We start from the raw sequence: 16,312 nt of genomic DNA, 5'->3' as shown, positions 1-16,312 counted from the left end.
GAAACGGTATCATATTGTGGTAACGTTGCGGTCAAGCCGGCCGTCACTCTCGTCTCTGTGGTCAAACGGGCCGACGCTGCAACTGTAGAGCACCAATATACTGACATTTATGTTAAATGCATTCAAACGGCCCGATGGAGCCGACCATGGATAGATAAAGAGAACGGAGCTGACGGGAGAGCTAGAGACGGACTTGGAGCAGTTAGAGGAAGTATACATGTGTGACTACCTCCAGTTTTTCAAAATAAGGTGTTAACAAAGGGAACTGTATATACAAAATACATATATGGAAATTAGATTAATTGGATTATATTCACCAACAGTATTAAACATTATATGTCCCTTATCAATTAAATAGAAAATATGACTAATTTGTGAGGGAAATGTCTTTATGCTTTGATTTTTTTGGGTTGCTGGAAAAAATGTGATAAATAATTCCTGACATTTGCTGATATATTTTCAGGACATCTCTGACTACATAAATGCTGAAAATCTAAATTTTTACTGTATCAATATAGATATTTTCACATATATATATTTTAATATAGTGTATGATTCAGCTTTTTCCATGGTCTAGTGTTAAAGTTAACAAAAATCGCAATAAATCGTAATATTGAATGAGTATACTTTAAAGGGACTGTTTGTAACTTTTTAAGCGTATAGATGTAGTGGGTCGGCACACATGGGCGTTCGCATATGCGCGCTCGCGTGTGGCCGGAGCCTCGTCTCCGCTGCCTGCTCTCCTTCACTCAGACAGAGCGTGCGTCCTCGCTGTCTCGCTCCACCTCTAGACGTGAACGCGCGCTCACTCCACACTGCAGAAGAGTTAGTTTAGCTCTGAGAATATCTAGTGAATGTAGAGTGGACGTTTGTGCAGAAATAAATGCTGCAGCTCCTCCAGACCAACAGAGGTTTTCCGTGTCTTGTGAAGTGACGGGGCTCATCAACGAGTTACGTTATTGTCTCGTTACCGACCGGGTGCCGGTGTCTTCGGCTGCCGACTGTGGTCGGGAGGCGATAACGTAACTCGCTGCGGAGCCCCGCTGCTGAAGCCTGCGCTGAACAGGAAAAGCCAACACTAGGATCAGCATTGATTCATGGAGAGACCTTCGTCTGGTCAGCTAACATTACTGCCAAGCAGCTGAAATATAGAGTGATATTGTGGTTTTAGCTGACGTGTGTCGCCTCACTGTTTTGAGCGATGCTCATTCATGTCCATTTAGAGCGAGCACAAACACGAGCCCGGCGCTGAATTTCGTTGATTTCACGGCCACAGGTGTCGCTGTTAAGAAGCATTTCTGAAAGTTACAAATAGTCCCTTTAAAATCACAATACATTGAATCGGCACCCGAGTATCGCGATAGTATCAAATCAGGAGATAGGTGAATCGTTTTTTTTTTTGTTTTTTTACATTTTTTAATTAAAGTGTCAAACATGATAATGGTTTTAATTAAATTCTTCTCTTGCTTTCACTCTCAGGATTCCTCAGAAGCTTCGGATCACCGGCAGTCTGGTGGTCATCCTGGTGGTGTTCCTATTGACGGCGGTGTTCGTCAAGGTGGACGTGGCCCCGCTGTCCTTCTTCACCATCACTATGATCAAAATTATCTGCATCAACTGTGAGTTTCTAAATGCATAACTAATGATCATTACATCATCCTTCAGTAGTCACTGCAGAGAAAGTCTCTCTTCTGACTTCAAAAGAAAGTCACAGAACACAATAAAGTAATGTAGTAATGCTTGTTATATTGGACATTGCAGTGCCTTTATCTCATTTCCACATTTTGAACTCATGCAAGTGATTATCTCCATGTGTCATCTTCTTTGATCAACATCATCTGCATCCACTGTGTTGGGAAAATCCCTTTCATATGGCTACACACACGCACACACATTCTCTCATACCACACTGAGCTTCAGTCTGTAATCTCACTGCGTTTGTTTATTTACAATGACTCCCTGAACAGCAGGGATAAGCTTACCCCCCTCCTCATCCCCGTTGGGCCGGTCCTGACCCCGCAGGTCCTCATGAGGAACAGCCCATCGTGTTTGCTTTAGGGGGGAGGACGTCGTGACCTTGAAGCTTTGATATTGGAGTCGGCACATTCCTCTTAGGGGACAATTGTTACAAGATATCTGCAGCTAATAAAGCTCCAAAGTTGCTGTATAAACGGTTGTAATCCATCAGTGTGATGAGAGTTTGTATGAACAAGCCTTTACCGGCTATAAGTTAGTGATAAAACAGTTTTGTAAAACAATTCATTTGCTCCATGTTGTTTTCAGAAACGGTGTTATCTTGTTAAAGCAGTGTATTTTTTCTGTTGCTGTGGGTCAATGTATTTTTTGCTGTGTCACAGTGACTCTTTTGAAGTAAACTAACTAACTCTTAAACATCCTGGTCTTGTTCCCAGCGTTCGGGGCCATCCTTCAGGGCAGTCTGTTCGGCCTGGCTGGGATACTGCCTGCCTCCTACACCACGCCCATCATGAGTGGACAGGGGCTGGCCGGCACCTTCGCCGCTTTCTCCATGATCTGCGCACTGGCCTGTATGTTTCACACACACACGACGCTCTAGTACAAATCATTAGAAATGTGGATACACAGGAGGTGGACAAAATGACAAAAACACCATACAACACCAACACATCTGTTTTGGTGCACAAAACTGCACAATACCGGTCTACTCAAATTCCATTTATAGAAATATGACTTTCCATTAGGGCTGTCAATCGATTAAAATATCTAATCACGATTATTCGCATGATTGTCCATAGTTAATTGTGATTAATCACAAATTAATTGCACATTTTTTATCTGTTCAAAATGTACCTTAAAGGGAGATTTGTCAAATATTTAATGCTCTTATCAACATGGGAGTGGGAAAATATGTTGCTTTATGCAAATGTATGTATATATTTATTATTGGAAATCCCAACAACACAAAACATTGACAGATATTGTCCAGAAACCCTCACAGGTACTGCATTTAGCATAAAAAATATGCTCGTTAAAAACTCAGCGTAAGTTTGGAGCGTTATTTATCCTCCTTCCCCACAAGCTATGGTTGGCACCAATGGATTCATTAGGTTTTGTAGTTTCATATGATGCATCTTCACTCCAACCAAGTCCGCTATAACCTAAAAATCTCAAGTTGCGTTAATGTGTTAAATAAATTAGTGGAGTTAATTATCAATAATTAATTAACTTTGACAGCCCCACTTTCCATATCTTGCGCAACTAATATCATCAACTAATATCATCAACTAATATCATCAACCATTGCGCATCAAGCCAAATATTCATCTCAGCTCGCTGCTCTTTGAATCTGATCTCCTAGACAGAATTAGGAAAACAGAATTAGTTGCTTGGAAGTCCCTTTGGCACTCTCTCCTTCTCACTCCATGTGTCTGTGCTAATGAATGAATGAATGAAACCCTTATTGCCCCTTAGGGGGATTTGCTTTGCACAAAGAGCATAAAAGAATATCAAGAGAACGTCAACAATCATATATGACAGCGCATAATATCACCTATATAAAATATGAGCATCATAAAGACATCATAAAAAAGCCTAATTTGGTAAATCAATAAAGGACATCAGGTGCCAGTTCAGAACAGTAGCTCTTGTGCGTTTCAGCGCCACCGCAACACTGGCTGATGCGGCTGTGAGGGTGAATGCCATTAGGAATTGACAACGTTAACCGTATATGCATCTAGGTAATCATTTCTGAGGCTTGTGGTATTGATGAGCAGATATTCATTGAGGTTTTAAAGGCCATATTTTGTTGCTTCTGGTTCAGTCTCAAATACGCTACAATTTAGAGCTGAAATCTTTAGTCAATTAATGGCTTAGTGGAGATGTTGATAATCAGTGAATCATTTAGGTCATCTATGAAGGAAAATGCCAAACATTTGCTGGTTCCAGCTCCTCTTTTGTTCTTTGTCTTATTCCAACAGTAAACTAACTATAGTTGAGCTTTGAAGTGTTGTTTGGGGAAAACAAGCATTTTGATGACATCACCGTAGCATTGGGATGCACCGATACCGGATCGGATACCGGGCCGATACTGGCTCAAATATCTGAATCAGGTATCTGTGACAATGGGGCCGATCTATTTAATTCAATTCTTTATTTATATACATTATATACAGGAATTTAAATTCTTGTTTAAGTTTTGACCACTTTTGTTGCTGAATTAAAACGGTGTACAATTGAATAGTAATTCCTGTTAATTTCTGAAGATAATTTTACCAAGTTGCTGGTGTAGGATTTATTATTTTAAATATAAATAACAATTAAATAAATGTATATCCATGTATTTATTTGTTACATTTTGTTTTACAAAGTTAGGAAAGAGATTTTTTTAGTCAAGCCTGATGTTGCCGCACACATAAAAGAATGATCCCAGTCACTTCCACACAGTGAGGCATACAGCTTATTAATTAAACACTGCTATCAGATCGGTACTCGGTATCGGCCGATACCCAAAAGCCCAGCTATCGGTATCGGGACTGAAAAAGTGGGATCGGTGCATCCCTACTGTAGCAGTTTATAATCATTAGTTTCAGTCCTAGTAAATTTAAATAATCCAACAGCTGGAATTTGAAATATGATTTGAAAAGAGGAATACTGACTAGAGGAAATGTTGCCTAATGCAATGAAAAACGTTTGCATTAAATCAACACTAGATAGTCTTAAAAACCACCAATGATTCTATGTGTCTTGTCTTTGCCTGTAGCTGGATCGGCCCTGCAGGACAGCGCTTTTGGTTACTTCATCACAGCCTGTGTTGTTATTCTGCTGGCCATAGTGGCCTACATCATTCTGCCCAGGATGGTAAGACCTTGTATGCTCTAAATGAAACATTGTTTTAACATTGAGTTCAAACATTTCTAGTGTGTTTTTATCGTGACGTATTTGTTTAAAACCACGTTCAACTGTATCCCATTTTGCTCTCATTAACTTTGCACCTTTTGAAAAAACACTTTGTAAACTTGAGATGAGTGCTGAATGTTTTTAGATAAGTGCTTTTGGATTGGTGCTGTTTAAAGTTCAAAATTGTAATTTTTTTTTTTATGGAAGTCCAAACTCTACTCTCTGTGGAGGTGATGGATAACACATCTGCCAGAGAGGATTTACAGCATCTCAGGGAACATGATGTGCTTCCTGTTTCCTTTAAGTGCTCTACTGGCTCGGTGGAAATGCCTCATTATGGTTGTTGTTTTTATTTACCAGGAGTTTTTCCAGTACTACATGGAGAGTAATGGATCCAGACCCACTGGTGATGAGGAGAACAATATGGACTTACTCAAAAAAGGTACATATTGCGCTCACAGGCCTGCTCAGATATTAAAAAATATTGTATTATTTGTCAGTTTGATGCAGGTGTTATTATAATAAACTGAAACCACAATGAAAATAAGCAGTGAAAAATATTTTTAGTAAAGTGAAACTTTAAAGTGAAAATCTAAACTGAAACGATATTTTCTGGGTAAAAAACAAACAATAAAAATGAACGTAAATTCATTTCAGTTTTAGTTTTTTTTTTTTCAATGATATAGCACCACTGAAAAAAGGAGACAGCATGAATTTCGGTCATCTCTCGTGACATTGAACCACAAAAACTCAACGTACATCCAGGAGATTACGCTATGCCGCAATTGCTTCAATAAAGTAGCATAACGCGAATATTAAACGTTATGGCCATTCCTACACAGTTCTCCAACCATGTATTTGTATGTATATATAGCTACATACTTCTGAGACGTTATACCAGGCCCTAACAAAATCAAATCAAAACTACTGTTAACAAAATAAATAAATATAAATAAATAAATAAATATATAAAAACTCAAACTAGACCTTTCTGAAACACTGAAACTAAACAAAAAAAATTAGCAAACACACTCTGAAAACTACTCCGGGTCCTTACCCAATGTGAAGGAGTTCAAGTACCTCACGGTCTTGTTCGCGAGTGAGGGGACGATGGAATGTGAGATTGGCCGGAGAATCGGAGCAGCGGGGGGGCGGTATTGCATTCGCTTTACCGCACTGTTGTGACGAAAAGAGAGCTGAGCCGGAAGGCAAAGCTCTCGATCTACCGGTCAGTCTTCGTTCCTACTCTCACCTATGGTCATGAGGGCTGGGTCAGGACCCAAAGAACTAGATCGCGGGTACAAGCGGCCGGAATGGGTTTCCTCAGGAGGGTGGCTGGCGTCTCCCTTAGGGACTCGGAGGAGAGCCGCTACTCCTTTGCTTTGAAAGGAGCCAGCTGAGGTGGTTCAGGCATCTGGTAAGGATGAGATTATATCGCCACACTGGCCTGGGAACGCCTCGGGATCCCCCAGTCAGAGCTGGTTAATGTGGCCCGGGAAAGGGAAGTTTGGGGTTCCCTGATGGAGCTGTTGCCCCCGCGACCCGACCCCAGATAAGCGGTATGAGATATGAGATGAGAGATGAGACTCTGAAAACTAACTAAAACAAAACTAAAATGAAATTGAAAAGTCAACTCTAAAATAAAATATAACCTTTTTGAAAATTCAAAACTATTCTAACCTTGGGATGACATCCATTCATGTCCATCCAAGCCTAGAAAGCGCTCCAACTGCGAGTCACCTAACGGTGTCTATGCAGAAAATGAGCAGGACTATCTTCAGAATATAACACTATCATAACAAGTCACTTTGTGTCAGACGTGTTTGGTCGCTGTGTAGCCTTAGCGTCTCTCTTACACCCAGAGAGGTTTGCTCTCTTTACTACACATGGAAGCCAAACCCACTGAAAGTGTTGCTTCCAGTTTGTGAATGGGCGACAACTGGACCGGTGTGCGTCTGTGGCGTTAATTACTACTGTGTGAGAGTGTAATGGGAGCCCTATGTGACATAACAGTTGAAACCTTGTGCGTACACCCACTCAAATGTGGGAATGATGGTATTAACTCCCACTTGTGTCACTTGACCAACATGATGATAGAGAGGTGTTTGTGTTTGTTTCCAGCAGATAGTGCAGCAGAGAAGCGACCGGTGGTGAGTCTGATGGAGGACGAGGCCAAACCCACAGTGTCTGTGTTGAACATCTTCAAACAGGTGAAATGACTTTCTCACATTCCAACATTATGAACACAAATTAATGAATGCCAGAAAAAAAAGGCATCGTAGTTATAAGCAGATACAGAAGCTAGACACCTCTGCTTGTGACACATTCTTGCCGTTACATTGACCAGTAGTAACTGTAGCTGCCATTCAGCATCCCGTCACTAGTCAGAGATAACCAGCTTCATTCTGATGACCTCTTTTTGCATTTTCCACCTTCTTACCTGTATGACGGAGATTAAACCGGTCACATAATATTGATTGTATTCGTCAGATCTGGGTGATGGCACTGTCGGTGTGCTTCATCTTCACCGTCACCATTGGAACATTCCCAGCCGTAACAGTGGAGGTCAAGTCGACGGTGGCAGACGGAGGCGCCTGGGGTGAGTCTCCATTCCTGACATCTATACAAAGCTACACTGCTGCAGTAGCTAGTAGATGTCTACTGTAAGACTGATTTATAACGATAGCTTAGAGCGGGAAAAAGCAGATAGCGGATTAATCGGCCGACACCCTCCCACCCCCTGCAAAAAAAACATTTAACCCTGTTGGAAATTAACAATCTTTAACTTTAAACTATATAACTAGCTGACATCTAAGTCAAAATAATAAAAAAAATATAAATAAATATCTAAATAAATAAATCTGGAACTGAACATCTAAGTCAAAGTAATAAATATCTAAATGAATAATAAATATATAAATCTGGAAGTTAACATCAAACCCAAAGTAGGCATTATTAATAAATAAATCTGGAACTGAACATCAAACTAACCATAATTTATTTTTTGAAAGAGAACAGTGAAAGTGAAAGGTTTCTCACCGTCAATTGGAGTTAATGACGTGCTTTTCTTCCGTCGGCTACTTTCGCATACGCCGTGTTCACTAAACCAGTTTTTATCACTCTGAATTGAATCGTTCATACGAGAAAATCCTGAAGTGTGATTTGGTGGATTACCTCATTGGAATATGTTCTATTTATTTACAATGGGCGATGTGTTCGTGCGATGCTAGTTGCTGGTTACATGGCTGGATTATTAATTTGAAGTGAGAATGCTAAATTGGTAAAAAAGTAAGGTTAAAGTAACGCTTTTTCCCTTCTTTTACTTCTCCTCCCTGTCTGCCCATCACCAGAATCTTTATTTATGTATATGAGAGCAACCTGTAAAAATACTAAAATTAGTTTTAGTATCGAGTATCTTTAAATTAGTATCTCCCTATAAAGGGTTACTCCACAGAAGGTCTGTCTGTTGTTAAATCCTCTCTTCCCTGAAGGCGATGTAGCTCTGAAACATTTGCAGCGTTCTCTTTCATGAAGCACAAGCTGTTGTCTGCTTGGTTTGAGACGTTTCTAAAGGATGATTTGATGCTTTCTGTGAGTCTGAAATACATAGTCACCGCTGTGAGTCCAAGCTGACAACCTCCATGACGGAGGAGGCTACACACTTTCCCATCTTTCAATCCCACAGAGGTCGAGGTTTTTTCTTTCAAGCAGAGACATCTGCAGTCTTGTTGTCGTTAACAACAGCTTGTTTGTTTTGTTCCCTTTTCAGAAACTTACTTCATCCCCGTGTCATGTTTCCTCCTCTTCAACTTGATGGACTGGGCTGGCAGGAGTCTGACGGCCGTCTGTATGTGGGTCAGTAGAGGACACTAAAACACAAATAACATGTTTTACCGACAGGGCTCGGCCCTTTTCTGACCTTCTCTGGAGGCTCTGGGTTTCCTCTTCGGGTTCAGAGCTCAGTTAGTTCACAACCTTGGTCCCAACAAACAAGTTTCCTGCTGAGTTAGTGGAACAATTCAGGCGAAATTTCATCTCAAATCTGGTCATAACTGCCTAAAGACAGTGACCAATGCTTTAACTTGACTTCCTCACGCAGCCTCGTTAAACAAATCAACTGAGAAATAGCAGCTTATAAACACGTTGGCCTTATAGGGTCCGTCTGAAATGATCACATCAAAAATATTTAGTGTTATCTACTGTCGTCTGGCGGGCGAATGGCGCTCTGGACAACAGACACACTTTAATGGAAGCGTTTGGCGGCATTAATTGTTTACACAGGAATAAATCACTCATGAGTCATGAGTGGAATGGTTGAAAACATCTGTCAGAGTTTGGGGTGAAAATAAAGGCGACAAACTTTGTTGCTGAGATCAGGGGTTTATTTTGGCAAAACGTGTGTTTGTGCACTGTGTGTGTGTTTTGGGGGTCAGAGAAGAGTGACGGTGTTGATTCTGAAGCTCCCTCTTTTCTTCCATGTACATCTGGATGAACGACGGCAGCTTGGAGGTTATTGAACTGCTAAGAAGCCCTCAGCGCTGCTACACATCTGGGCATCGTGTCTGTTGTTGGCGTCTTTCCCGGCACAGATCTCTGTAGCACCGACAGCTAGCGTTTAAAATGTGTAACAGCAGCAAGTTCCAAACATTGGAGCCGTCACCGTCCGCTCCTCCGGTGTGACTGATGGCACTTAACGCACATTTTTTGCAATTTGAGGGTTACCTGCTAGACACAACCGCGTTAGCCTCTGGCCAGCAGCAGCAGTCGGAATCAGTTCAGCGGCCGTGTGTCTCAAATACTCGCTGCCTTGATAACCAGCTGCACACGGACCACAGAGAGATGTGCCGAGGCCTTTTGAGGTCTCTGTTGATAGTTTGTTAGCTTGCTTCCATGGCTGCAGATGGCTGTGTCTGCGTGCCGATTTGTTTCATACGTGGCAACGGGGGGGTTGAAATGGGCAGTGGACGGTATCACACAGATTCAAAACAAAAGCAGACGTTCTGGACCAGAATGGAAATTTCAAAGGAGAACATACTGGCTGTAGCATTGTTGACTGAGAAGCCAGTATTTCAATTCAGCATGTTTCATTAATCTCTGATGACATATCATGGTCATTTTATGAGTTATTACAGGAACTATATTACATATTGGGCCTTTGTAAAGGTGCTATTGATAACATTGATAACATTCAGCCAATCGATGTCGCACTCTCCCTCCCCCCATTCCATTGCATTCACTTCACAACAAGTGGTTGCCAGTTCGTTGCACAACCTGCATATTTTGTGGTCGAGTGGAGTGAGACTCAGTCATGTCGAGTGATGAATCTTTCGTGGTAGAGTAAAAGTTATTTTGCATGGCGCTATAGGCCTACATTAGGTGTGTGTCGCTGACGACACAGAGACACCACCTGATACCAACGTCATTTTACGATTGGCTCACAAGGCTTGTTAGACGTGAGAACTGAACGTCCGATATCTTCCACAGAGATAAACAAAACATTCATTTTGAAATGATTCATTCAAAATGTCTTTTAGGAAAAGCCATACTTTTATTCTGCACCTTTCTAAAAGCTCTGTGGATGTATCGTTATTATTTTTATTATTTTTATTATTTGCCTTTATAAAAATATGATCAATATGACCTTTAAAACTCTTAAAAATTTGACTTGTTTATAAACTTGTTATTTCCTGTGATCCAGAAGAATTAATCAAATGGAATCAATTCATTCAGTACAAAGTGAGTACAGTTAGTTAACCAGTTAGTCTGACCTGCACTGGAATGCAGCTTATGAGTGCAGATAACAGCAGTCAGCTGCTCCGGGACCATGTGAGTTTGTTTACCGTCATCAGAGGACACTGATCAGGATCTGGACTGTTTTCCTCTGAGGTGCTTCGTGACTCCTTTTGATTCAGTCGTGTCTTTAAATAACTTTGTCCCCTGTTTCTCCCAGTAAAGCACCAAAGCACCCAGAGTAATCTGTAACATTCATACGTACTGTACATCATTTTGCTGTGGGAGATGAAATCACCCAGAAGAATGTTACAGTGTTGTTATTATAATGGTGGTTGATGTTGCTGTCTCTCTCTGTGTCTCTCCAGCCGGGTAAAGACAGCATGTGGCTTCCTGTCCTGGTGGGCCTGCGGCTCGTCTTCATCCCTCTCTTCATGCTGTGTAACGTCCAGCCTCGTCACTACCTCCCCGTGCTGTTCGGCCACGACGCCTGGTACATCATCTTCATGATCTTCTTCTCCTTCTCCAACGGATACCTGGCCAGTCTCTGCATGTGCTTTGGACCCAAGTAAGAACTACACACACACACACACACACACACACACACACAGACTGAGAATGTCCACTAAGACGGACTAGTGTTAGTTTTGGCAGATTCTTCCCGTCTCTCTCATGTCTGTGTTAAAGTGGAACGCCATCGATTTTACAAATCAAAGTCTGTTTAGAGGCGTTAGGAGGCACTACTGCACTGCAAAAAGAACTGTATATACAAAATACATCTATAGAAATAAGATTGATTGGATTATATTCACCAGAAGTATAAAACATTAAATGTCCCTTATAAATTAAAAAGAAAATACCATTAATCGCAATACATATCGGAATCAACACCCAAGTATGGTGATAGTATAGAATCAGGAGATAGGTGAATGGTCCCAGCCCTACTTCATATGTGAAAAGTCCAACCCTAACCCACACATTTAAGTCGTTCTGTAGTTGCATTGTGGGTAATGTAGGCATGTTTTTTTTTTTTTTTGACAAAAATATGTGAAATAAAAAAGAGCATGTAATAATGTTACAGGAGTGCAGCGCTAAATTGGAGGAGTAGTCTTTTTGGGGGTTGGAGAGCAACATAAAATTATAAAGGATGTTCCCTCCCCGCTCCCTGAACCCTAACCACAGTCTCAGGACTAGATTTTGAGTTTAGTAACGAAAGATGTATTACTAAAACTCAAGTTAACAAACAATAAAATGGAACTCAGGGTGAACAACGACCAAAACAACAAACAAAATGTGTCTTTTCAACAAACTGACTGACCTTTAACAAAATAATCAAACATACAAAAATACAGTTACTAAATCTGGCTCCCTAGGATCCAGCAGATAAACGGCAGATCACCCCTACCAATCAATTTGTATTTTAAACAAAGAAAAAGACTATAAGTCACACAGTTACACAAGTCAACTAGGGCACTAAGGCTACTTATTCCACATTAAGTAACAAGTTTAAATACAAGGTCTGGAGGACGAGGACAGAATAAGGCTGCTGTCAGTTTCACAGCCCTCCTGTTCTATTTCTATGGGTGAACCCCTCCTTCCTAATGAATTTTGTCCCTCTGTTGTCTCCGTACAGGAAGGTACCACAGCACGAGGCAGAGACGGCGGGGGCCATCATGGCCTTCTTCTTGTCCCTTGGCTTGGCGCTGGGCGCCGCAGTCTCCTTCGCTTTCCGGGCCATGATCTAAAACCTCCGGCAGAGACCCTTCAGTAGATGTAGATTAGACCACGCCGCCCTCCAACACTCTGCCTGTCTTCACTCATCAACAATCTCCGACTGAGTGGAGTCAGCACAGAAGACTAGAGGACCTCAGCCTTCTCAAGTGTACAGTAGAGACTCGTCTCATCCAGCCATCTCGGCAACAGTATAAGCTGAAACACGTTACTGAACATTTGTTTTCCTCCAAACTCAGCAGCAGCACAGTGTGAGAACTCGACGCCATCGATCAAACGGGTTGTTTCTCTGAGACAACTTCAACTCGACGAGCAAATCAAAACCAAAAGTGTAGAGAAATCCGTTGTAGTGGACTCGTCACGTAGAAGACGGCAGAAATTCTTTCCCCAGATATCACAAATGTTGAGCCCACAGTAAAGAAGACGGCCTGTACGCGTAGTATCCCAGAGCGTCATTCATAAAACCGCACAGAATGATAACATGTCGGATTGCAGTATTTTTTAATGTGAAGTTATACATTTCTTACACTTTCTTTGAAACCATCACATTCTTTAGAAATCATATATATGAAGTCATGATGGTTTGTAAATAGACACTTTTGTTGTTTTTTATTAATGAGGCTCTTTGGTCCTGGTGTTCGGCTCTTCTACATAAACCGGTAAATGTCACCCATCAGGTTGTAAACTGTGATCCTCAACGGGACTTTTTTTTTATGATTTCACTCTGGACTTTTGCAGCTTTTTATCAAACCAAATACATGAAGACAACATGGGAAAATGATGAACTTTGAAGGGAGGTCACGACCCATCAAACGGCGAATTAATGCGCAGTGCGTTTAAACCGCTTCGCTACCTCGCTCTACTTTCAGTGTCGACGCGGGTCACTTTGTGTTTGTAAAACTTTCTCACAACGAATCAGTAAATTCACAAATAATGTAAGGACGGACTGAATCCTGAAGACGAGGTTCTAATCAACAATCTGGGCCACTAACTGCTGAATATTCATTGTCTTAGAGAGCAGCTGTTTGTCTGTTTTGTAGTTTTAGATGAAGTTATAACAGCGTGGGTCTATTTGATTTGATTTTCTTTCTAGATTTTCAGCCCACAAGTTGAAGTTTTTACTGTTTCTGTGTCTTCCTGATAAACAGATTTCGCCACAACGTATTTTTGAACGCAGCAAAAAGAAAAATACTCAGCCGTCAGTGACGTGAAATGTGCCATTTGTGAGTGAGATTTGGAGACTTTTTAATCTCATTCTTCGGCTTTCTCGAGCTCGTGACATTTCTCATGTTTTCATGGAAGATAAGTTTTGTATCAGAAGTAGTTTGTAGTTAGTTTTGTCGTTCTGAATGAGGAGGAGATAAAAACCCGTCAGTGTTCTATTTTTGTGGCCTTTTTTGATGCTTTTTTAAAAAGTTTAGTTGTACACTATTATTCATAACACCAGCTGTATACATCTTAACTGCCTGTTTGTTTAAAAGCACAACGTTGGTCTATTCTTCCGTACTTTGTGTTTTGGTCGGTATGGGAATCATGGACCATTAAAATGTTACTTATATTGCAGCTTAAAACAGTTCGGTGGTAAAATAAAATTGTATTTTTAAGAATCTGGCTCCTCCTGTTGGTCATTTATGGAAACACACTGCTCGACATTTTAGCAGATGATTATGTAGCCATTTATTAATTGAAGAAATGTGACATAAATTGATATTTGTTTTAATTTGCAGCTTTATTTATCTTTGTATTAATTCCCTTATTTATTTACTCTTCCCTTTTATTTAAGTATTTATTTTTATAAATGTTTTAATTTATAGGACTTCTAGCCGTAGCTAATTTGCAGATCTTAAAAAAAAATACATAATACCACATCATACAACATCGTACATTACAATCAATTTGCATGTGTGTTCCCAATCAATAATCAATGATCGTAGGTTTGGTTTAATTTTAGCTTTCCAGAAATGTATTTATTTTTTTTCATTTATTTTTTATTTTATTTTTGCATACATTTTTGTATTTATTTTATATTTATTTTTAAATGTATTTCTGCATGATTTTCCCTTCTGTATTCTTTTATTTATACATATGTTTATGCATTTCTGCCTCATTATGCAAATGAGGGGGCTGTCACTCAATGTGTGTCATGGGTTCAGATCATATGGGTCACAGATTGACTCCTCTTATCTTTTTTTTATCAATTACTTAAAAGCTACATTTAATTTGAATATTATTTTTGCTACATTAAATGACATATTTATTTATCGAGTCATTTATTTATTTATTTTAGATGTTGGCAGGTTCCGTCCTCCATAGCTGATGAGGTGATGAAGAAATTCGGTTAATATTTGAGACATCTGGACACAAACTTCTATTTACTTAATTCACTTGAATGTATAAAGTGGCTGCGTTCCTCCGCAGATCTTTCCCTTCTGCATGTGACTGAATAATGACGTTAACCGTCCATGGAAACGCCTCCGTGTTTGTCACGGGCCACTGATTGAGCAACTCTGTTCTGAGAAAGCACTAGGCCTACTGTTCAATGTTACTGCTCTGAAATATAGCAGTTCACTAAACCTCAGCAGCAAATAGATTTGATTTGTTTTGTTGCCTTCCGTTTTGCCTCTCAGGCTGCACAGCTGTAGGGAATACCTGCAGACAAACTCAGGGCAGAAATAGCCCTTTTTCAACATGGTTTTTCTTGTAGTATTTTTTACAGAAAACTTTAAAAACTGTGTTAAGAAATGTGATTTACAAACAATGATTCTGATTAATGCAATAGATGAAATGTGTTTAATGTTGTGAAGATCTGGTTTAGAGATACGAGACAATAGGAATAACTCTTAAGTTGTGTTTATATGCAAGAAGGAGAAAAAAAAGTGTTATGTAACGGAAGAAAAACTGTCAAACTGAAATGTTAAATTTCTCTTTGTTGATTTGGTTCACATTAAATAAGTCTTTTCCAAGAAATAATCCCCTAAAATAACAGACAAAAATGAGGCAAAAGAATTTCAATTGATGATTTATTCTTAAGGTAAACATTTTATTCAAAAATAAATTACCGGAGATATCTTTAAAAGGCAGACAAGACACTGTCTCCAACCCACTCGTCACAATCAAACAATTTTCCTATCAGAATCCAAATATTCACACCACATGTTTCTACTAACGTCCGTCCTCGTGAGAAGGAGATGAACTTGTGTAAACCCTACAGCAGCGACTTATCATTCTTAAACAAACCACAGACTGTTGTTAAGTTGATCAAGAAAAAAAACAAAGCCATTGTCAACTGATTCACTAGAAAATGTATACAAAGTTTATTTAAATATTTAATCCAACATACATGCCTGATTTGTGATAATGTGAACACAGAAAAAGAGAGACTGTACAGTACGAGACTGGTGCTTGAGGTGAGAAATAATGTGGATGGAATCAACGAGAGAGAGAGCTCAGACAGAAGAGACTCAGCTGACGCACCAAAGTGGGAAATAAAAGGGGGGTCAGCAGGATCCGACTCTGGAGAAACAGTTCGACATCATGGGCACACACGTTTATTCACTTTGTTGCAGAGAGTTTGACGAGAAGATCGATACTGCTCTCGTACCTGTCAGTTAAATATGAAGCTGCAGCCAGCAGCCAGTTAGCTTAGCTTAGCATATAGACTGGAAAAGGTTGGGGACCAGCCTGGCCTATCAAAATAAGGTAAAAAAAACCCCTCTAAAGTTCACTAATTTACAAGCTTATTTCCACAAGAAAAAATGTTGCACTTTGGTTTGCATATGAATTTAACAAACAAGATATCACATGTTCATTTTTTAGCTTTATTACACGGCTTGTTGAATACTAGATTCTGATTGATCACAACGCTCTACGGTCTGTTATTTCTTTATAACAGACCATTGCTATGTATAACAGACCGTTGCTGTGTATAACAGACCATTTCTATGTACAACAGACCGTTGCTGTGTATAACAGACCA

General features: G+C 40.0%; 1 protein-coding gene across 4 annotated transcripts in view; it reads left to right on the top strand.

The window, feature by feature from the left end:
- The window catches only part of LOC119495796 (equilibrative nucleoside transporter 1-like), a 54,828-nt gene extending 40,885 nt beyond the window's left edge, over positions 1-13,943 (top strand). For 3 of the 4 annotated variants that reach the window (XM_037782592.1, XM_037782589.1, XM_037782590.1), the window contains exons 5-13: positions 1,480-1,619; positions 2,412-2,546; positions 4,739-4,836; positions 5,236-5,317; positions 6,997-7,085; positions 7,366-7,474; positions 8,645-8,730; positions 10,974-11,173; positions 12,239-13,943. In XM_037782592.1, coding sequence (XP_037638520.1) covers positions 1,480-1,619; positions 2,412-2,546; positions 4,739-4,836; positions 5,236-5,317; positions 6,997-7,085; positions 7,366-7,474; positions 8,645-8,730; positions 10,974-11,173; positions 12,239-12,350 — 1,051 coding nt within the window. In that variant the 3' untranslated portion in view covers positions 12,351-13,943. The remainder of the gene's footprint in view (positions 1-1,479; positions 1,620-2,411; positions 2,547-4,738; positions 4,837-5,235; positions 5,318-6,996; positions 7,086-7,365; positions 7,475-8,644; positions 8,731-10,973; positions 11,174-12,238) is intronic. The other variant, XM_037782593.1, reaches the window with a different exon arrangement.
- The last annotated feature ends 2,369 nt before the right edge of the window (positions 13,944-16,312 follow it).

This window comes from Sebastes umbrosus, chromosome 10, assembly GCF_015220745.1.
Source record: "Sebastes umbrosus isolate fSebUmb1 chromosome 10, fSebUmb1.pri, whole genome shotgun sequence".
NCBI lineage: Eukaryota > Metazoa > Chordata > Actinopteri > Perciformes > Sebastidae > Sebastes > Sebastes umbrosus.
This window is presented reverse-complemented; position numbering and strand designations above follow the sequence as displayed.